This window comes from Amphimedon queenslandica, unplaced genomic scaffold, assembly GCF_000090795.2.
Source record: "Amphimedon queenslandica unplaced genomic scaffold, v1.1 AMPQUscaffold_13405, whole genome shotgun sequence".
In the NCBI taxonomy this organism is placed as follows: domain Eukaryota; kingdom Metazoa; phylum Porifera; class Demospongiae; order Haplosclerida; family Niphatidae; genus Amphimedon; species Amphimedon queenslandica.
In genome coordinates, this window is record NW_003546359.1 from 111,818 (window position 1) to 135,658 (window position 23,841).

General features: G+C 33.9%; 2 protein-coding genes and 2 long non-coding RNA genes across 11 annotated transcripts; 2 read left to right on the forward strand and 2 right to left on the reverse strand.

The window, feature by feature from the left end:
- Positions 1-1,248: 1,248 nt before the first annotated feature.
- Positions 1,249-1,575, reverse strand: LOC109582034 (uncharacterized). Its single transcript, XR_002184879.1, has 2 exons — positions 1,493-1,575; positions 1,249-1,446 (listed from the first exon to the last, which is right to left on the reverse strand). It is a non-coding gene; the product is annotated as an uncharacterized LOC109582034 (long non-coding RNA).
- A 103-nt stretch (positions 1,576-1,678) lies between these two features.
- LOC109582031 (uncharacterized) lies at positions 1,679-21,883 on the forward strand. Of its 3 annotated transcripts, none has more exons than XM_019996592.1 (12): positions 1,679-1,791; positions 1,840-2,127; positions 2,170-2,448; positions 2,503-2,571; positions 18,619-18,687; positions 18,743-19,410; positions 19,464-19,563; positions 19,613-19,672; positions 19,801-19,896; positions 20,385-20,510; positions 20,558-20,953; positions 21,223-21,883. In XM_019996592.1, exons 1-12 carry the CDS (start codon positions 1,761-1,763, stop codon positions 21,828-21,830), a joined length of 2,790 nt encoding a protein of 929 aa, XP_019852151.1. In that variant the 5' UTR covers positions 1,679-1,760; the 3' UTR covers positions 21,831-21,883. The 3 variants fall into 3 exon arrangements, with proteins under 3 accessions (XP_019852151.1, XP_019852152.1, XP_019852153.1); XM_019996593.1 differs by lacking the exons at positions 1,840-2,127; positions 2,170-2,448; positions 2,503-2,571 and adding exons at positions 17,837-18,124; positions 18,171-18,449; positions 18,504-18,569 and having other exon boundaries at positions 1,732-1,791; XM_019996594.1 differs by lacking the exons at positions 1,679-1,791; positions 1,840-2,127; positions 2,170-2,448; positions 2,503-2,571 and adding exons at positions 17,661-17,788; positions 17,837-18,124; positions 18,171-18,449; positions 18,504-18,569.
- Positions 2,744-4,512, forward strand: LOC109582032 (uncharacterized). The gene is made up of 4 exons (XM_019996595.1): positions 2,744-2,840; positions 3,072-3,197; positions 3,245-3,640; positions 3,890-4,512. Exons 1-4 carry the CDS (start codon positions 2,780-2,782, stop codon positions 4,495-4,497), a joined length of 1,191 nt encoding a protein of 396 aa, XP_019852154.1. The 5' UTR covers positions 2,744-2,779; the 3' UTR covers positions 4,498-4,512.
- On the reverse strand, positions 4,936-15,405 carry LOC109582033 (uncharacterized). Of its 6 annotated transcripts, none has more exons than XR_002184874.1 (19): positions 15,281-15,405; positions 14,809-15,030; positions 14,599-14,688; positions 14,461-14,547; positions 10,781-10,961; positions 10,281-10,415; positions 10,009-10,036; positions 9,891-9,958; positions 9,402-9,503; positions 9,259-9,315; positions 8,898-9,038; positions 8,250-8,335; positions 8,147-8,200; positions 7,989-8,054; positions 7,174-7,340; positions 6,754-6,937; positions 5,803-5,891; positions 5,645-5,753; positions 4,936-4,991 (listed from the first exon to the last, which is right to left on the reverse strand). It is a non-coding gene; the product is annotated as an uncharacterized LOC109582033 (long non-coding RNA). The 6 variants fall into 6 exon arrangements; XR_002184876.1 differs by adding an exon at positions 8,444-8,595 and having other exon boundaries at positions 14,461-14,688; XR_002184875.1 differs by having other exon boundaries at positions 6,754-6,930; positions 14,461-14,688.
- Positions 21,884-23,841: the final 1,958 nt, after the last annotated feature.

Here is a 23,841-nt window from a genome sequence, read left to right on the forward strand (position 1 = left end):
TCAACAGAGGTACTAAGTAGTCTAGCATGAGTTAGAGCAGCATCTAATGTTGTAATATTGGGAGTAGATCTCAGATGTTGGGCCATTGACCTGGGCAATCCATCAATAAAATGATGAAGTAGCATATCTTTTTTTACAGTCTCTGTAGCACCAGGTAGCGCCCTATCCAGGAGACGCTTGAGATGAAAGAGAAAAGCGTGTGGTGATTCCCCCGGAAGCAATTTACGCCCCTCAAAATCCACCATGGCACGAAAACGGGATTCAGCTGGTTGAAACACAGCCTTTAGAGCGGTCTGAATAGCCATGTAATCTTTCTTGTCAGCATCAGGCATTTCTAAGTACACCATCAACGCTTCTCCGTCCAGGAATGTCGGGATTTTCTTTGCACACGTGTCAGCATCCCAACCGTTAGCAGTAGCACAGATATCGAACTTCTGTAGCCATTGGTCCAAGTCAGAACCATCAGAAAGAGTACGAGGGAGAGCTAGGTGCTTGTCCCCACCAGTGGCCATCCTCTGCTACCAGTGTAATCAAGATGGAAGGAGATTCTTTTATATTCAAAGTGTAATCAAAATTCTCTCTCTCACCAAAAATGAAAAATAATAATGTGTGTGTGTGTGGGCGGACTATATAATAATAACTATATAATAACATGTGATCATGAATAATGATTAATGATAATGAATCAAGTGACTGTCAATAATTGTTTCTTACATCTATATAGTTGTTTGTTCTGATAGAGTGCAATAAGAAATGCTACAGCTAAAAATAAATACAAGAGATATTGTAACAACACTTTCACTTTTATTCTCTCTTCAAAAGAGATGGTATCAATAATCAGTAATTGGCCGCCATAGAGTTGACTAAACTTTAGTATAAGAAGCTGTAAACAGAGACATTGATAAGATCAATTGTGGTAAAAGTTGAATGATATTTTGGACACTGAACTAGTCAACTACACTACAATATATCTAATAGTCTTAACTTAATAATTACATGTAAATGAAACTTGTCCAACCGCCCTCAACCTCACAACCACTGTAGTCTCACTTAGCCAGGCTCACCCTCTGTGTGTAGGCACAGAGGGCCGGTCTGACTACGCGAGACTACACAACCACCAGATGACTATATATACATACATGTACTTTAGTCTCGCTAGCCAGACCATTGCCCAGCCTACAGTCATTTGGGTGGACGGCCAAATGACTGTCAGCTGGGGAATGGTCTGGCTAGCAAGACTACATGTGCTTACAGTAAATAGCTGAAAATGATCTAATGGACAATATTCTAACTAGACAGAACGAGCCAGCAAGTAAATTTCTTTCATCTTGATCCATTTTGACGAAGATTAAGAACTCTTCCTAAAGTTAAAATCTTCTGAAGACTCTTACTTTGATTTCCATTATTAGATGCAGCTCCGTATGCCTACTTTTACTATCGAATACCCTAAACACCTCATGTTGTCACGTGGAATAAGTCACGATACGCTTACTTCTGTACGTACAAAGATACATTTGTACGTTCACCTCAGAATAGCAGGAGGAGGAGAGGAATGATATGATAAACCTCTTCTCTGAGAAGAGAAAGATTTAAGTGAATTTTGTACTGTCCTTCATTTTTCACGTATGACTAGATCTATGACTGCGTGGATAAACCAGTCCCACTTTGGAATTTCCTGTTCTCTGCTCTTACGTCTCGTCTTATCTTTTACCTTGTATCTATGCTTGTAGACAATACTTAAAGTCTTAAACTAGTTTCAAATGGCTTCAAAACCATCACATTTCCCATTAGGTGAGTCAAATTATTTATAATACACTGAAATACATATTTTGTGTACAGATATTAGCAAGTTACACTTTGTCCTACAAGTCTTGAGGCATTACAAGTTTCCTGAAGCAAGATGGTTTGAATTTGGATTGAATCTTGGTCTGCTTCATCCTACACTGGAAGCTATTGAGTCAGCTCATAGAGGGAATCCTTCACGCTGCCTGATGGAGTGTTTAACCAAGTGGTTGACTAAAGCTGATGATAATGTCACCACTGTTGGTCCTATTATCTGGAAGACAGTGGCTAATGCTCTTAGAGAAATGGATGTAAAATCTATTGCCATTGATATTAGCAAAACAAGTAATAAATTATTTTTGTTATACTTTATTATATTTTTATTAGTGGCAGATCCTGTTAGTGAGATATTGCAGTGTTATATTGGTAGACTAGCTCAAGTTGTTCTTACTGAAGAATCAGTTGATCTCTTACATACAGAGGGATTGATATCTAAGGATACATTAAGAGAAGTGAAGAGTTGTGGTTGTTCATTGGTAGGAGATCCAATGTTACTAATATTAAGTGCTGTAGCTGAAGATCATAGCAAGTTATGTACTCTGACAAGCATTCTAATGAAATCAAAGGAAGCTATGTCTTTAGCTAGTGATATAATAATGGAATATGGTAAATGAACAGTTTTATAAATACACTTAACTTATTTATATTCTAATACAATAGGAAAGTCATTTCCTTCAGCAGTAACAATGATGCCATCTTGTCAACAAGCAAGTACTTCAGCATCTTCAAGTAATAATAATTATAACATATATACATTCACTATATTATAATGAATACAGGATCTGGACAATTACAAGATAGTAGTCATAGTGAGACAAAAGTAACTACTAATACCGATGCTACTGCACAAGGTTAGTAATTCTAATTATACCCAATTCAATGTCATTACACTATAATTATTATTGGTGTAGTAGAGGCCATAGTTGATCCTGGCAAGATGACAAAAGCAATGCAAATTGAAATAGATCATTTACAATCATCTCTTCAAAGCAAAACAGGTATATACACATATACTTAATACTGTAAAATCACAATACAGTAAGGCTGTGTTTAGAGTATCATTATTGCTTGTACATTAATTTGTTATATATTAGTAGTAGGATGATTGTATATACTCACTACCAATTCTGGTCCTTTTTGCATACAAATATTCAAATTATTGATAAAACAATTACAGTTCTGTTAAGACAGTTAATTTATTTGCATTAATGACTATTATTAATGACTAGGAATGGAAGAAACGTTAAGTGGAGTAGAGAAAACATTAATTGAAAGAGAAAAGGAGATAGAACAGTTACAGGAAAAGATATCATTAATGAATATACAACAACTGAAAGAAACTTCAATTACTCTTAGTATGTATTACATTATATTGACATAATGACTAGTACTGGTATTTTAGGAAAGGATCAGTCTACACAATCAATAGATCCACCAAAAGGACCAGTTTATGAAGCTATTAGAGACTGGGAGGCAAGGGATAGTGATGATCTATCAATCAAGAAAGGAGAGAAACTTGAGATTAAGGAAGAGTGTACTAGTGGATGGTGGCTAGCAAGATCATTAGATACTGATCAAGAGGGACGTGTTTATATAAATGATATTAAAAAAGATGAAGAGAGTGAACTGTCAACATTGGAATCACTTGAACTATTTCATTATGCAATGACAGAAAATGTTGACATACCTAAAATCAAGGAAATTAAGATGAGGAGCAACATTGAGAGAGCAAGTCTCTTTTTATCATTAATTAAACAAGATTCGGTTCTGCTAGATCAACTTAGAAAAAAAGAACATGGTAAGATATATTTATATGTACTAATAATCTATAGAGTATTTTGAGGGATGATCAGCAATTTTGCATTTTGAAAAATAAAGTGTTTATATATCTGTGTATCAATTTTTGGCAAAATGCAGAAAATTTATAAGAGCCACAAATAATAACCAGATATAAAGAAGTATTTCTTTGCCTTAACCATTAAAAATATGATAGTAGAGAATTATACTTGATAATACAGTAATTAATTATAATTGTTTATCAATTCAGGAAAACCTAAAGCAACTAGGTGGTATGATGATGGTGTTGAACTGACCTCTCCATCATTAATACAATGTCAAGAAGTAGTTTCTTTATCAACATACAAACATACGCACATCATCATCAACGAATCATCTCCTGACGTTGTGTGTGATCTGTTGCAAGTTTTATTACAAAATGAAAAGGTGAAATACTTAAGAATACGAGACACTCAACTAACACAGGACTGCATCTCATCCTTATGTAACTTACTGGCTAATAATAAATTAGTAGATTTACATCTTATTAACTGTTCCATTGATGACAAAGCAGTTGCTGATATTACAAACGTACTACAAACACACAATAACACACTTTTAGGATTAACCTTCGGTAATAATCCTCGTATTACTTCAGTTAGTGCTCAGTTTCTTTCTAAACTAATTATCAACAATTCAACATTAACTATATTAGACGTAAGAGGCACTTCAATATCATCTGATGGAATATTACTAATTCTTAAATCATTAACAATTAATAAAAATATAAAGCAGCTCTATCTAGATATGAAAGACAAAAACACATGTACAGAATACTGTGAATATATTATTATAAAAAATAGATTAATATTTGAGTAAATTCTTAATATTAATTATTAATTGTATTTTGCTTTTCATTGACAATGCAGACTCATCAATTATTTAATAATTATATATTTATAAACACAGAATAATTAATAAAGTGATGTACAATAAACACATACCACAACAAGTAAATACAAAATAATAATAATAATAATAATAATAATAATAATAATAATAATAATAATAATAATAATAATTGCGTTTAACTATTGTAATAGTAAATTATTATTGTAAATTAAAAGACAATTAAAATAAAATAGAGAGAATAGTTTAACCAGCATATTAGGCAAGCAATACATGTTGTGTCAGTTGGTATTAAAATAATAATAGCAATAATAATCTTTAATTTATAACTGAACTATTATGATGGTCCTTTGTCCCCTCCCCCTCCTCCACAGAATCCTCCCTTAGCACGTGGTGTATCAGTCTGTCTTAAGAGAGAGGCACCAGCTGGTAAACTAGTTAAACAATCTGGTGGTAACTTAGAGCTATGAGACAAGAGAGAGAGAGAGAGATTATGGTTGAAGCCAAACCCTCTATTCATGCTATAAGTAATGGTTCAGCTACTAGAGGTGTCCATTACGTCAAGGAGCCCAATATTTTACTCCAAGTCCAACTGGTACAGTCTCAGACCAGTTCCTCATCATGCACACATTCATCAATGCTGGCTACATGTAACAACACTGGTGGACATTAATGACTTATAAATAGCTAGAATTCACACACATCAACAATAGTGTGATACATGTACAGCTAATGAGTCAACAGCTCTTAACTCTTCCAATATTTGTTACTGTAATTAAATGACAATATAGTCAAACCTGCTATTGTGGACAGTCTAAAATAAGAATACCTCTATAATGAGGACAGGTAGTATCAGTCCCAATACAATATAAATGTGTATTAATGAACCTCTGAAATAAGGACACCTCTTTAATAAGGACAGTTTTATTGGGTCCCAAGGTGTCCAGAATAGACAGGTTTGACTGTAGTGCCTTAAATATTATTTTAAAGATTAACTATGCAAATGTCCTCATCATCAATCTACTTTATCTACAGTATATTATTTTCTTATTACATGCATAATGAATGGACAACCATAACTCCCTTTATTATATACTACATATACTCACACACTGACCTCACTGATCTGCTGCCATTCTCTGTCCAGTTTAGCTTTCTCATTCTTGACACCTTGTCTACGAGTCTTACGACCATCATTCATTTTAACTCCATACTGGAAAGCAGTTCTTAATATAATATAGCATCAACCATAATGACAGTTTATGCTGGACATACTTTGGTAGTGCTTCCCTTGATGGCTGATAGTTTCCATAGTCTTCCTCATTCTCTAAATTCTATCTTTTAACAGGGCCTTTACGATTACCCTAATAATAGATTATTATGATGTACATGTACATGTACATGCACATTGTAAGTGTACTATTATTAATTATCACAATGGTCATTAGCATTTTCTTTGCCAATTGTATGACACAGACCCATTACCGTATAGCTGGTAAATTTTGAGGGGCTAAATTTTGGCGAATTGCTAAATTTTGGTGATTGGCAGATTTTAATTTGGCAAATTTGTGGCCACGTGCCATTGAGCATGTGTATAATGGCTAATGGCTCAAAAAGGCACATTTTTATTTTGGCAAATGGCTATCAAAACGCCAAAATTGCCAAATTTAATCCCCTCCAAAATTTCCCGTTATACGGTACATGTTCATAGCCCATGACACAAAAAACCTTACCAAACTTTATTACATTTTCACATACCTATACATGTACATGTACAATTGTACATGCATGATCTACTGTATTCTAGTGAAAGTTTGAGCTCATTCTAACAACGGTCAACAGACAGGGTTTCCTACAGGCTTTTGGCATAGTGCTCAGCATCCTTAAATGGTGGATTTTTAGAATTGTTTAAAAACTTCACAAAACACCATGTACAGGGTGGGAACTTGGTCAAATTTGATCAAACACAAAAGAAGAGAAATATCCATTTTCATAATTTTTCCTGATGCATAATAATAATTGATAATAAAAAATAATAATTGATAATTTTTGATTAAACAAAGTTTGGTGGGGGTACAAATTTTAGTAAATTTAGCTTCAAAATCTGCAAACAAAATTTGCTTAATTTTATCAAACAATATTAAAGTGATGAACCCAATTCCTCCACTCATCAATACAGCAGTACAGTACATGTGCTACTCTCAGTATGTACATGTATATGTGTACCTGTACGACTCCTTGAGGTGGTTTAGGGGGTGTGGTTTACTTAACCCGGCACTAACTGATGACTTTAGAGGAGAGCCTGAGCCATTCTTTCTAGCAGTGAAGAGCTGACGATGTGAAGTAACAGAACTAGGAGAAGAATAACGCTCCCTCACTGAAGGTAGAGGAGACACAACAGGACTTGAATCTAAATAATAAGAATAATAACAAACAACAACAACAACAACAACAATAGTAATAGCAACAACAACAACAAAAATAATAAATTTTGAATGATCAATCTAACTATAAATGGGAGACTTAAGGAGTCCTAGGGCTAAATATGAGAGACCAAAAGTCTCCTAAACTCCCTCTAGATCTAACAGTGTAATCAATTAATCATAATAATGAAGTGATTGAGTTATTAATTTTTAATTAAATTACCCCTTTTAAGGTGAGAAAATCAAGGTGAGTGTGGTCATTATTATCGGGTTGTTAGGCAACATGACATCACTGTAACTAGGTACAGACCCAATGGAATGAATGGCATCAAATAATGGAGAACAGGACTGCTGGGCTAAAGATGATCATGATAGGACCATTTCCTCAATCTATTGTATGAAATAATTGAATGAACAGATTATTGACACAATACACTGTACATGTACTACTATAGTACAGGGACATAGGCAACTTTAACAATTCATAAAAAATCCAATTTTGATCGGAATCAGCTCAAACTTTCCACACAACATAAGAACATGTATATGTATCAGATAAAGTTATAAAAATGGAGAATTCTGTACTTTTCATTTTTGGCAAAATTTGGATTGTGACCCTGTACTATAGTACAGGGACTTTTGTCTGATTTTTGAGAAACTTTAAACATTCGTAAAAAATCCAATTTTGATTGGAATCAGCTCAAACTTTCCACGCAACATATGTACATGTACATGTATATGTATCAGGAAATGTAATAAAAATGGAGAATTCTCTACTTTTCATTTTTGGCAAAATTTGGCCCGTGACCCTGTACTATATACAGGGAATTGGGTCCAATTTTTAAGAAAATTTAAACATTCGTAAAAAAACCAATTTTGATTGGAATCAGTTCAAACTTTCTACGCAACATAAGTACATGTATATGCATCAGATAATGTCATAAAAATGGTGAATTCTCTCCTAGTTATTATTGATGGAGTATCCTACACTACACAGGATGGACTATAAGTATATGTACATGTACATGTCTCCTTTACTTCGCTCAAATGCTTCACTATAGCATGAGGGAATGACGGCTCCACTTTAATGATAATCTCAATAACCTGGAGGAGAGTAATATTAAAAATAAAAAGATGTATTATCAAATCAATTAATTAATTATAACATGCCACCCTAGCAACCAGTGGGGGCTTACTTTTAAAAAATGATAACAATGAAATCAATAACTGATAATATCCATGGAAACACTCTATGGATAATAATTAATAATTTATTATTATTATTATTATTATTCTCACCTGCTGTGTGAACTGTACGAAAATAAGACCATTTCTGCTGACAGTGCAAAAAGCGACTTATGAAAATAACCGTGTTCCAACATTAGCTGGAAATAATAAAATAAAATAAAATCAAGCACCTGGAACTAAAAACACGGTTTTCCTCCAAAAATACAAGTACATCTAACATGTGACTATAATTGACAAAAAGGTACCTTATGACAGATTATAAAATTCCTCTTTATAGTGGAAAACTCCAACTTTCTGTGCTCCAATGATAAAGAAGTTACTCTACAGGATGCATAAAGTTGCTATGCAACTTTAGCAAACCATGCTTCTTTAAGAAAACAACCTCAAGTTGATATTTCTAATTATAATGATGAATTTAGTAATCCACCAAAAGGTACATCTACCTTTTGTCAATTACCGTGTAGCGGAAAATTTTGGAGGGAGTTAAATTTGGCAAATTGCTAAAATTTCGTGATTGGCAAATTAGTGGCCAAGTGCCATTGAGCATGTGTATAATGGCTCAAAATGGCAAATTTTATTTTGGCGAACGACTATCAAAATGCCAATTCACCAAATTTAATTCCCTCTAAAATTATCTGCTATACAGTATATTCACATTATAATTACAAGTTATCATGTGACTTTCACATGACCACTGACCTGTATTGACATCTACTTTTTGGTTGAAAGCTTTTGCTTCTTCTCCTCATCAATGATAATTAACGTTAATAACTTATAATATAATGATTGAGTGAGCTGGAGACGAACAAGAGCAAAATTATCAGGAGATTCAAATAAACTCTAAAAGAATAAAAGAAATTAAAACTTGTACACATGTAACATACATGTATGCTATGCACATTTAGCAATAATACATGTACACGTATTAATTTAAAAATTCCCTAAAAATTACCCCCTGCTAATTATTATAATTTTCAACCCCCTTCCCCCAGGGAAATAATACTCATTATATACACGTACATGTACAGTTTGTGACGAGTGTACATGTACATGTACTCACTGATTTAAAAGATAATAAAAATGAAGAACTCATTAGATCAACACAACTTATGATACTCTTAATGGGATCAGATACACACACAGAGAGAGAGAGAGAGAGGGTTAATTGGTTAATATATTAAGGTTAATAAACTATTAATATACCTGCACGTGTTATAGATGATATCAGTTGGTTCTGGTTGTAATTCTTGTAATAATAATTATAACTGTATCACTGATGGATTAGCATCTGATACTGGAGTCAACCTAATCACAATAATGGAGGGCAATATCCACCTGCTAATAATGTATAGTGGGAAATTTCAAGGGCTGTAAATTTTGTGAATTTGCCTCAAAATCTATTTTGCAAATTTAATTTTCACAAATTTATGCTGTCTGCCATCTTGTAACGTAGCAATTTGATTTTTTTGCAGAAGCGATTTTTGTGAAACTTAAAAAAATCACAAAATCCACAAAATTTACAGTCCTCAAAAATTCTACACTATACAGTATTATAAATGATACATTGTGTTGTACATGTACATGTACAGTCTCGGTCATTCTGTCCTAGTTAATGCTGGTCTTTTTTCATTGTAAAACTGAGACTTTTAGTAAGAGATACATGTATTGTACGTTGTTTATAATATTGTTTACTTGTTTTCTCTTGTTGATAAATATTCTTTTCCACTTAACGGAGTACCATACTGTAAATACTGGGGAGACTAATAACAACAATAAATAACAACAACAACACCTATGTATTAATGATTACTTGATAAATGACACCAATTGGCTCCAACCTAAAGAAAATAAAATAAGAAAAAGAATAAAAATTATATTATTATTAATAATAAATAAAAATGACATTATTATTATTATTATTATTATTATTATTATTATTATTATTATTATTATTATTACTAATATACAGTCCAAGTACACTATATCTATTATTATAATATTACATTCCTCTAGTATAATTACTGCATTAATTATTCCAGTATATCTAATATGTACATGTACATGTATCCATACACGAGGAACCTCTCATTCTTTTCATCTGATCTTCCCAGCAGCTGCTCCTCCTCATGCTCAGTCTCTGAACTGTTAAGGGACACTCTCTCATCAAACTCACCTTCTTCTACCATTGCTAACTCATAAGTCTATTTTAATGAGCGACTGGGGAGAGAGAGAGAGAAAAAGAGAGAGAGGGAGGGAGGGAGGGAATTTGACGTAATTGATACTGAATTCAAGGTACATGTACATGTACATGTATACAGTATAGTCTCTCTTAATGGACACTCTTTATAGTGTACACCTCCATTCAACAGACGGCACCTAGTGTACCAATTACATTCCTTACTGTATAAAATAACCTTCACATAAAGGACACCTCTGTATAATAGAGACACTTTCATAATCCAAAGTGTCCATTATATAGAGGCTAGTCTGTATATGTAATATGTATGTAAGATATGTAAACAATTCTCTTAAGCATAAATTCCCTCGTGACTTGCTCCACCAACTTTGCCCCACCCACTCACTAATTAGTTTGAAAGGTTGCTGATTGTATTATGAATGTCAGTAGATTGTGAGAACTGAGTTTGTGAGTTCCTCTTAATGAAATACTAATGAGTACCTGAGAGACTCAAAGAGACGTCTCACTGATTGAAGGCCACCAGTAATAGTCTCTTACTACCAGACACTCCCTCTTTATTACTGGAGCTGAAGGATAATTAATAATAATAATGATGATGACAATGATAATAATAATAATAATAATAATACTAAGTATGATTATTAGGGCGTGGCAGAGGGTGGAGTTATGTAATGTAATTATTATGAATTACTATGGTCAATATGACCCGCTTAGTATTGTCATTATTATTTATAACTATAAAATATATTAGAATATGAAAAATTAAAAATAAATATATTTTAATAAACAACAACTCGGTTATTATTATAATCACAAACATACAAGAATCCATCTTTATTAAAAGCTAATCCATAAGGATCATTAAACTGATCAATATTACTGCCTTCATTTCCAAACTTCCTAACAAACACACCATCACTAGTAAAGACTGATAAACATTTATTGCTATATTCACTAACATACACTAGACCAGTAGCTGCAGTGTCTATTGTTATACCTATTGGCAAACTAAGTTGTCCAGGACCAGATCCTGAAGCACCAAACTGACCCACAAACTTTCCATCTGGAGAGAACTTCTGAATGCGATCATTATTCCAATCAGCAACATACACTAAACCTTGCCTGTCAATAGCAATGTCATATGGTAACTCAAACTGTCCATTAGCTGATCCTCTACTACCAAATGAATGAGAGAAGGTTAGATCAGGATTCAAGACTTGTATACGATGATTATCCCTATCAACAATATAAACCTGTCCTGTTATAGGAGAAATGGCTATACCAAAAGGATATTTGAATTGTAGTGGTCCACTGCCCTCTTTACCAACTGATGCTTTACGGTGTCCATCCATGCTTATCTTCTGGATCCTGTGATTATCAGATACAAGAATGAATTTGTCTGGAGTAATGGCTACACCACGAGGAGAAGAAAACTTGACATTACCACTTCCTCCTTTCCCTCCTAATGATTTCACTTTCTTTCCTTCTCTATCCAGTATTGTTACACAGTGACCACAAAACTCAGTTATTATAACATAATTATCATCACTTACAGCAACTCCCCAGGGATATTTAAACTCAGTTATAGTACGTACTCGAGTGATGTTATCAAGGTAAGGATTGAAAGGGATGAATAGTGAGGTATCCTCAAGGTGTATATCATATACATGTACTTTTACTGTATGAGTACCACGTGTTGAAGGGTTACACTGTATCCTATACACTCCAGGATCAGTGCTGGTGGTAGTGACTGTAGTGTCAATGGGTTTATGGCCTTTACCAACTGGTACTAGACTACACCTCAGAGAAGAGAGGGGAACGCACAAAAGACATGAATCTGGTGCCTCCATTGATAGTGAAAACAAAGCTGCTTTGCTAATAATATGATCAATCTTCTTCACTCTACACTGCTGTAGTGCAGTAACTCCTGAAATAATATCTCCAATGTGATGTAGTGATTTGATATCTTTACTCAATACAAAGTCACCTTTGTCCTTTGGATGTAACTCCTCCACATTGATCCCTCCAGTAACTTCACTCATACGCTCCATCATCTGTTTCTTAGACCTCAGGACTTGTTGAGGACTGCCAGTCTTCAGACTCTGTTTCACATAATCCTCAACATCCTTCAGAACACTCAAACTCATTTCTGCTGATTTCATTTGCTCTGACAGCACCTTTAGTTTATCATCAGTGACCCTCTTTGCCTGCTCAGTCAGTTTCCTCTCTGACTGACGAAGAACAGCAATCATTTCCTCTACCATTTCATGTATTTCTTCTAAGACTCTTTCTCCTCTCTCTCTAATCTCACCCTCTCTCTCTGCTAGAGCAGACAGGACCTTCTTAAGTGCTTCCTTCTTTCCCTCAACTGGTGATAGAAATTCTCTTAACTTTTGACATTGTTTAGTATAACTGTCAGTGATTAAGTCGTATTCATGATGTTTATGATTACGAACTTGACAGGTAACACAAATTACTGTATCACATGTTTCACAGAATAGCTCCAAAGGCTTTCCATGATCACTACATGTGGCCTCTTGAGGATTTGATAAATCTGCTGTCTTCTTTGTTAGACTGTACATCTCTTTGAGGTTGTTGAGGTGGTAGGCTACAGGAAAGGCTCCTGCTCCTTCTTCTGGTAACTCTGTACAATGACGACAAGTGGGACAAGAGACGTAACAGGTCTCATTCTTGTTATCTAGAGGTAATCCCTCCAGACAGTGCTCACAGAATGAATGTAGACAAGGTAAGGTCTTAGGGTTGGTATAGTGGTCAAGACACACAGGACAGGTGAGCTGTTCCTCCAGTTTGAGTCTGAGACCAGAAAATGGTTTGGTTGCCATTTCAAGAAAAGAATAAAATTGTGAACGTAAAGCAAGAACAAAAAATGAAGAGAGATAAAGGTAGAAGATGGTAAATGAAGATAGAGCAAGAACACACAATAAAAAAATGAAGAAGTCTAAATGAACAAAAAAAGCAAAGTACAACAATAGAAGAAAGGAACTACAGACAGGAAGATAGCCCTGATGACCTCTTGCCCTTGGAATTTTCTATATATAGTCTCATGACAACAGGAAGTTATGATAGTACATTCCTTTATTAAAATTTAATAATTACAATTTTACAGCAAAAATGTCAAAATAAAGTGATGTAACGTATTATACAGTAGGAGCTGATGGTCTTGAAGGATCCACATTTACTGATCATCATATTCATAGAGTGGACTATCATATACATATATTACTGACCAATGGATATACACGTACATGTATTGTATATGCTTAGAGCAATGAAAGCTAATGATCCCAATTTTTAAATCAGTGCTATTACATTATAAGGCATGAGAATAAAGGATCATTTCTCCTTATAAAGGAATGGAAACATTCCTGCTATATGACGTTACGTTTAGCTACACCCACTGACAGGAAGTAACATTGCAGGAAGCAAAAAGTCAAGACTTTAAAGGCTCATATCTCAAAAAATAATTATTTTAGACAATGGGATTTGGAACACATTATTATTATGGTTAGATAATCATATTAAGACCATAAAATATTTGGGTGGAGATACCCTTAAATGTGACCATAATTGACAAAAGGTACCTAATGGCAGGTAGTGAAATTTGTCTTCATAGCCAAAAAAATCCAACTTTCTGAGCTCCATTTATCATAACATTACTCCACAAGATGCAAAAAGTTACTATGTAACTTTTAGAAACAATGGTTGTTCAACAGAGCACTCACAGGTTGATATTTTCAGGCTCCTGATATTTTTCATTATAATGATGAATTTTAAAATCCGCCATAAGGTACCTTTTGTCAATTATGGTCACAAATGTTAATTAATAAATACATGTACAATATACATGTATATCAATCATTAGAAGAATGTAAAGTATTAAAGAGATCCGCCCACTCACCATACCCTGACGTACACGTACATGTACACAAACATACATGTAATTCACTATAACTAATTGTTAATAACATTTAATTAATAATAATAATAATAATAATAATAATAATAATAATAATAATAATAAATTTATAATAATTAAATTCAAACCTGAAAACTGTCTGCACAATTCCGGTAATATGGTAGGATAGTCATCAATTATTAATGAGGGTGTGGAGTCACAATCAGGTGTGATTGCTGGGAGAGAGGAAGGTGTCAAGTCATTGCACAATAGATTGTGTCTTTTACCGATCACAGCAACTGCACATAACATGTCAATACATCATAATAATAAATAATGAGAATTAACCAAATCATCACTTATGAGAGGGAACTGATCTGTATAGATAATGGAGAGAGAGAGAGAGAGAGAGAGAAAGAGAGAGAGAGATTATGGTTGAAGCCAAAGTTTCTATTTGTGTTATGAGTAATGGTTCAGCTACTAGAGGTGTCCATTACCTCGAGTCAAGGAGCCCAATATTCATTCCCAGTCCAACTGGTACAGTCTTAGACCAGTTCCTCATCATGCACACATTCATCAATGCTGGCTAGATGTAACACTGATGGGACAGGAGCAGGCAGTCCAGTCTTGAGAACTGGAGGTCAGGTTTAAAACATTTTGACTGGCCCAACTCTCACCAGTCTGCCTACTCCACCCCATGAGGACTGGGAACAGGGTATCTGTGTGACCATTACTATAACAGTGTGTGTGTGTGTATGTGTGCTGTTGATACAGCTAGGGCAGTATTGTTAACATTAAAAGTAAACTGGTGTGATAAGGAGACATGTACATGTACACCAGGAGCAGCACTATTGTATATCATTAAAATAATACTAAAAGGTACAGTACTATATAGTAAATGTAGGAAACATATTCAATATCTATATTAATGTTACAATAGTGCACAGTACATCATTAGTAGCTACTCACTTATTTCAATGAACATTTCCTCAACATTCCTAGCAGTGAGGGCACTAGTCTCTCCAAATATGGCATTAACTTCTGATGCATAAGTCTGACCTTGTTCAGCTGGAATCTGAGAGGAGAGGAGAAGGGAGGAGAGAGAGAGAAAGGAGAGGAGATAAAAGGAGAGTGTAGTAGAGAGAGGGAGAGAGAGAGAATTTATTACATTTCTGATACATATTGATGTCCTTATGATGTGTAGAAAATTTGAGCTATTTCGTGATTTTCTACTTTTCAGCCATCTTAAACTGTATTTAATAGATTTTTGCAGATTTTATTAATGTAAAAATCCACGTAATCATAATAGTCTACCTGCCAGAAGCTCCGTATGTGTTGATAATCCTCAATGGTTCAAAGCTAGTATTCATCTGTTGTCTACTGGAGAGAAGATTCTGTACAACAGGAATATTGAGATAAGCCAAGAGCAATCCCAAGCTAATAGATACAACCTTCCTAATGTAATAACCTTTTGGAGGACAATATTGATAATAGTAATGTACACAGCACATTGTATGTCATTTCAATAGATGTACATGTACATGTACATCTACATGTAGTTAATGGTATGTTTGCTCAAAACTGTGTCTAAAAAATTGTACATACATGTAAATGTATAAGTATGTACATGTACATAAACATGGGTTTCCTTTTTTTTGAGTCTGTCATAGTCGGAGCTAATAATAATAATAATAATAATAACAAAAGAAAAAGATTAAGAAAAATAGTCAATAAGAGATTGAATACATGAAAGAGACTGAAATATTTTTATAAATGGTGGTAGAGAGTTCAATTGCTTGATGGTTGTTGGGTAAAATGATTGAAGGAGGGACGAGGATTTACAGTAAATTTGTTGAAGGTTATCTTGAAAGTTAGAACAAAGAAGCTAAAAAATCAGCTCAAACTTTCTACACAGCATAAGGACATCAATATGTATCAGAAAATGTAGAGTATTTTTGGAATTCGGAGTCATTTTGGAAAAAATCATAAATCCCCATACAGCATTAACAATGCAATCTAAACAGCAACTTATGCTGATTATACATGTAAATCAATCTCAGATCACAAAATGTCAAACTGAAACTCCACCACATTAAAGCATCATACACTATACAATATACAATGTACAAACCTCATAATGATACTTCATACAAGTCAAGTCCCTCCAACAGGTATCACCTCTCATCTTTATCAAACCCTAAAGATGGTTCCAATATTCAATCACATCCTTTCTCTCACTTACAGCTCCAACCATAATGCGGAATATCATCCAACGATTTCCCCAGACATTGGTCCAGCTTGTGGGCGTGTGACGTGGAAACTGGCTCAAACTCAAAACTGGAGATAAGAACATTGCAAGGAAACCCATTTCAAGTAACTGAGACTCCCAACCTACATGTACATGTACATGAATATCTAATAATGTACACACATTATACAATACACAATGAATACACATGCACTTTATATTCATGTACTGTACTGTACATGTACTGTTAGTATATTCATGTATTGTAATATACATGTACTGTTAATCGAAACAATTAACATTTTGATTAGCAATATACAATGTCTATATAGCTGTTTGTTCTGATAGAGTGCAATAAGAAATGCTACAACTAAAAATAAATACAAGAGAGTTTGTAACAACAACATTTTAACTCTTATTCTCTTTTCAAAAGAGATGGTATCAATAATCAGTAATTGGCGTAGACTAAATTTTAGTATATTACTTATTAAGAAACTGTAAACGGGGACATTGTCATATGATCAATTGTGGTAAAAGTTCTATGATAATTTGGACACTGAACTAGTCAACTACACTACAGTACATCTAATAGTCTTAACTCAATTACATGTAAATGAAACTTGTCCAACCACCCTCAACCTCACAACCACCAGATGACTATACTTACAATAAATAGCTGAAATGATCTAATGAACAATATTCTAACTAGCCAGTACGAACCAGCAAGTAACTTTCTTTCATCTTGATCCACTGATGATGAAGAAGAATTCTTCCTAACATTCAAATCATATGAAAACTATTCCTTTGATTGGTCTGTTCCCACCATTATTGCACTAGCTCCGATTACATAGGTTTACTTTCGTATACTCTAAACTCGTGTTATCACGTGGAGCAAATCACTAATTCACGATTGATACGCCTAGCTTTGTACCTCTATTCAGAGATACATCCACCTCAGAATAGCAAAAGGAGGAGAGGAATGATCTGATGAACCTCTTCTCTCAGTTGAGAAAGACTTAAGTGAATCAAAGCATTTTGTACTGTCCTCCATCTTTTAAGGTGTGGCTATGAGTGTGGTTTAACCAGCCCCACCTTCTTCTTCGGAATTTGCTGTGCCCTGCTTTTACCTCGGGTTGTACGTTTTGTCTTACCTTTACCTCTCCTTTTACCTTGTATACAATACTTAGACTAGTTTCAAATGGCTTCAAAACCATCACATTTTCCATTAGGTGAGTCAGATCATTTATAACACAGTGATATACATATTTTGTGTACAGATATTAGCAAGTTAAAGTTTGTTTTACAAGTCTTGAGGCATTACAAGTTTCCTGAAGCAAGATGGTTTGAGTTTGGATTGAATCTTGGTCTGCTTCATCCTACACTGGAAGCTATTGAGTCAGCTCATAGAGGGAATCCTTCACGCTGCCTGATGGAGTGTTTAACCAAGTGGTTGACTAAAGCTGATGATAATGTCACCACTGTTGGTCCTATAATCTGGAAGACACTGGCTAATGCGCTCAATGAAATGAATCTAATATCTATTTCTGATGATTTTCGTAAAACAAGTAATAATAACACTATCATTTTTATAACGTAATATTATTCATTTAGTGACAGATCCTTTTAGTGAGATATTGCAGTGTTATATTGGTAGACTAGCTCAAGTTGTTCTTACTGAGGAATCAGTTGATCTCTTACATACAGAGGGATTGATATCTAAGGATACATTAGCAAAAGTGAAGAGTTGTGGTTGTTCATTGGTAGGAGATCCAATGTTACTAATATTAAGTGCTGTAGCTGAAGATCATAGCAAGTTATGTACTCTGACAAGCATTCTAATGAAATCAAAGGAAGCAGTGTCTTTAGCTAGTGATATAATAATGGAATGTGGTAAATGGAAAGTTTTATAAATACACTTAACTTATTTATATTCCAATAAAATAGGAAAGTCATTTCCTTCAGCAACAGTGATGTCATCTTGTCAACAAGCAAGTACTTTAACATCTTCAAGTAATGATATAATATAACATATATACATTGACTATTATAATAAATACAGGATCTGGACAATTACAAGATAGTAGTAGTGAGACTCAAGTAACTACCAATACTGATGCTACTCCACAAGGTTAGTAACATTAATTATACTCAATTCAATGTCATTACACTCTATTATAATATAGGTGTAGTAGAGGTGATAGTTCACCCTGGCTATGAAGCTGAGTTTGATAGAATGGATCATAAGCTTGGTACACTTATTCACAATATCGTTCCTCTTATTGAAGCAGCCATACCCTCTGTCAATGATTTGAAGACCTACATTGGAAGGTGTCAGAAAAAATTAAAGCCTCGATTGAAAAATGCCAACAGCTTTGATGATGTAATGGAAGTGATTGAGGATGAGTGTTCTATCACTAATGTTGCTCTATTGGAGACTATAGTGAACAAATACTCAATACAAGATGCTGGAGACATGATATTAACTTATCAGACACACTTGGATGAATTCTGTGAGAACAAATTAACAATGTTTTGTAATCGTCAGCTTAAGAGATTATCCTCTTCTCTCCTCACTTGTGAGACGATCAAGTTTGTTCTAAAGTGGAATCCAAGTGAGTATTCTCTCTCCAGTATCAGAGCCCTCCTATGGAAAACGTTCAAGGATAATCAAGTGGAGGTGGTAGTGATCAAAGAAGGGAACTCCATCATTGTTACTTGTTATGCTCCTCATTATCTGATGGAGAGTTTACTAGTGACAGCTAGAGATAATGTTGATATGCTAAAGGAGATGGGATTGATTAGTTTAACTATTGGTTACTATACTGTGTATGATGAACATGCAATTGATGAGGTTAGTGAATGTATGTGTATATAAAATTAATAGTATACTTTAATAATGGATAGGAGGTGAAGAGTCTATTGAAAGAACTGGAGATGGTAGAGAGTGAAAGAGATGATTTACTTGAGGAGAATGCTAAATTGAAGGGTACAATAGACTCATTAGGTACATACTAATTATTATTAATTATAATTAATTTATTGATGATTCAAAGGTATGTCATATCAAAGTAAAGAAGTTGATATAAGCAATAAGTCATCAGGACAATCATCAGGTATAATGACATTCTTTTTTTAGACATGATATCTATGAAGTATGAATATCGTCATGTGTGCAATTTTTGAATAAATACATCTTGCAGCTGAATTGTTGTTCCTAATAATTTAATTGCTTCATTTTTAGTTTTAGAGTCTGAAAAGGGAAACAGTAAAAAGAAGGTGACAAAAGCAATGCAAATGGAAATAGATCATTTACGATCATCTCTTCAAAGCAAAACAGGTACATGTATGTATACAGACATACTTAATACTGTATAATGACAATAGAGTACAGCTGTGTTTAGAGTATCATTATTGCTTGTACATTAATTTGTGACCATAATTGACAAAAGGGCCCTTATGGCGGATTTTAAAATTGATCTTAATAATGGCAAATATCAACCTGTGAGTGCTTTGTTAGACAATCATTATTTCTAAAAGTTTCATGGTAACTTTTTGCATCCTGTGGAGTAATTTTATGATAAATGGGGCTCAGGAAGTTGGATTTCTTAGGCTAGAAAGACAAATTTCACTACCTGCCATAAGGTACCTTTTGTCAATTATGGTCACATTTGTTATAGTAGGAGGATGATTGTGTATATACTCAATACTAATACCGGTCCTTCTTACATGCAATCGAATAATACGCAAATTATTGATAAATATTTTCTTAATGTTTTTAAATTAGCAACTAATTTTTGATTTGTATTAAATTATTAATGACTATAGGAATAGAAGAAACATTAATTAGAGTAGAGCGAACATTAATTGAAAGAGAAAAGGAGATAGAACAGTTACAGGAAAAGATATCATTAATGAATATACAACAACTGAAAGAAACTTCAATTACTTTTAGTATGTATTACATTATATTAACATAATGACTAGTACTGGTATTTTAGGAAAGGATCAGTGTACACAATATATGGATCCACCAAAAGGACTAGTTTATGTAGCTATTAAACAATGGGAGGCAAGGGATAGCAATCAGCTTTCAATCAAGAAAGGAGAGAAACTTGAGATCAAGCAGGAGCGTACTAGTGGATGGTGGCTTGCAAGATCATTAGATACTGATCAAGAGGGATTTGTTTATTTTAGAGATATTGAAAAAGATGAAGAGAGTGAATTGTCAACATTGGAATCACTTGAACTATTTCATTATGCAATGACAGAAAATGTTGACATACCTAAAATCAAGGAAATTAAGACGAGGAGCAACGTTGAGAGAGCAAGTCTCTTTTTATCATTAATTAAACAAGATTCAGTTCTGCTAAATCAACTTAGAAAAAAAGAACATGGTAAGGTATATTTATATGTACCAATATTCCCTAGTGTTTAAGAGTATTAAATATTGTCTATGATTTGCAATTTCAATAGTACAATATTTTAAAAGTCAATTTAAGATGTTCTGGAGTACAAAACTTGTATTTTTTGCTTAAATGTTGGCAAATTCATAATTTGGTACATTATAAAATCCACATAAAACCAGTGTTGCTTTGCTTTAGCTATTAAAAATATGATAATAGAAAATAATACTTGATAATACTGTAATTTTTTATATATTCAGGAAAACCTAAAGCAATTAGGTGGTATGATGATGGTGTTAAACTGACCTCTCCATCTGTAATACAATGTCAAGAAGTAGTTTCTCTATTAACATTCAAACATACGACCATTATCATCAGCGAATCATCTCCTGACATTGTGTGTGATCTGTTGCCAGTTTTATTACAAAATGAAAAGGTGAAATACTTGAAAATACGAGACACTCAACTAACACAGGACTGCATCTCATCCTTATGTAACTTACTGGCTAATAATAAATCATTATTAGATTTAATTATTACTAACTGTTCCATTGATGACAAAGCAGTTGCTGATATTACAAATGTACTACAAACACACAATAACACACTTTTAGGAATAGTCTTAGGTAATAATCCTCGTATTACTTCAGTTAGTGCTCAGTCTCTTTCTGAACTAATTATCAACAATTCAACATTAACTGGATTACAAATAACAGACACTTCAATAATATCTAATCAAATATTACTAATTCTTCAATCGTTAACAATTAATAAAACTATAAAGCTCATTCTAGATATGAAGCACAAAGACACATGCACAGAATACCATGACTATAATACTATAAAAGATAGAGTAATATTTTACTAACAATTAATAATTATTGTATTTTGCTTTTGTTGATGATGCTAACTGATCAATTACTATTAATTTAAACACAAAAATAATTAACAAAGTGATTTTAAATATGTACAAAAACAAGTAAATACAAAATAATAATAATTGTGTTAACCCATTTTAATAATAAATAATTATTGCTGCAATTACAGACAATTAATATAAAATATAAGAGAATAGTACAACCAACTTATTGGGCAAGCAGTACATGTGTCAGTTGTTATTAAATAATAATAATAATAATAATATATTATCTTATTATAACTGAACTATTATGATGGTCCTGTGTCCGGTCCCCTCCCCCTCCTCCACAGCATCCTCCCTTAGCACATGGTGTATCAGTCTGTCTTAAGAGAGGCACCAGCTGGTAAACTAGTTAAACAATCTGGTGGTAACTTACAAGCTATGAGACAAGAGAGAGAGAAAGAGAGATTATGGTTGAAGCCAAAGCCTCTATTTGTATTATTAGTAATGGTTCAGCTACTCGAGGTGTCCATTACCTCAAGGAGCCCAATATTTCACTCCCAGTCCAACTGTTACAGTCTCAACCAGTTCCTCATCATGCACACATTCATCAATGCTGGCTACATGTAACACTGGTGGGACAGGAGCAGGCAGTCCAGTCTTGAGAACTGGAGGTGTGGTTTAATACATTTTGACTGGCTCAACACTCACTAGTTTGCCTGCTCCACCCCCTGAGGACTGGGAATAAGGTATCTGTGTGACAATTACTATAACAGTGTGTGTGTACTGTTGACTATAATTGTAAATCATTAAAATAATACTAAAAGGAACAGCATTGTATAGTACTAAAAGGCACAGTTCTGTATAGTAAATGTAGTAAACATACTCAGTATTTATATTAATGTTACAATAGTACATACTACAGTACATCATTAGTAGCTACTCACTTATTTCAATGAACATTTCCTCAGCATTCCTAGCAGTGAGGGCACTAGTCTCTGCAAATATGGCATTAGCTTCTGATGCATAAGTCTGACTTTGTTCAGCTGGAATCTGAGAGGAGAGGAGAAGGGAGAGAAAGGAGAGGAGATAAAAGGAGAGTGTAGTAGAGAGAGATACAGGATTTATTACATTTTTGATACATATTGATATACTTATTCTATGTAGAAAGTTTGAGCTTAACTTTTTGAGTCATGAGAATTAAAAAACGGCCTATTTTTAAAAATTTTCCAAAGCCATAGCCCATGGTTTTTTTTCCAAAAAATGGCTTCGTAATCACCCTAAGCATGCCAGCAGTACTGAAAGTGTTGTTTATCTAATTTTTTCTTCTCTTAATAGCTACCTTGTGATGGCTACCCCAACATTTACAAGTATTTCTGGCACAATTTGATAAGTACTTTTTGTACTGAATTCTAAGTAATGCACACTTTTTGTTCACACTGCTTTTCTATGTTATGTGAAAAAATTTCTGACTATAAACTATAAGGTAACCATTAACCCTGCTCTTTCAGTTGATATCCATCCTATTCCAAAGCCACAGGAATTGTTTGCCAGTCTGGCGGGAGGAGTCAAGTTCACAAAGCTGGAATTGTCACAAGCATATCAACAAATTCTATTGGATGAAAAATTGAAAGAACTTGTAACGAATAATACTCAAAAGGGACTCTTTAGCCTACCAGGTTCACTGGTAGGTTAATTGCCATTTGGTGTGGCTTCACAGGACCAGCAATATTTCAGCAACCAATAGACTGGACTGTATTTTGCAAAGTGTGTCGAGGGTCTGTTGTTATAAAGATGACATCCTGTTTTTTTAATTTTTGTCTTAAGGTTTGTAACTCTGCATTTTGTTCTGTGGAGTACAGGAACAACATGATCTAACAGTTCTCGAATTCCATACAATCACAAAATGAATGTACTAATGGCCACGATCTTATTAGGCTGTGTCTACAGGTCCGGTAACTGGACACAGTTTTCAATTGCTAGAGATCTGGCAGTCCGTTTTTCTCCGTAAAACAGCTTG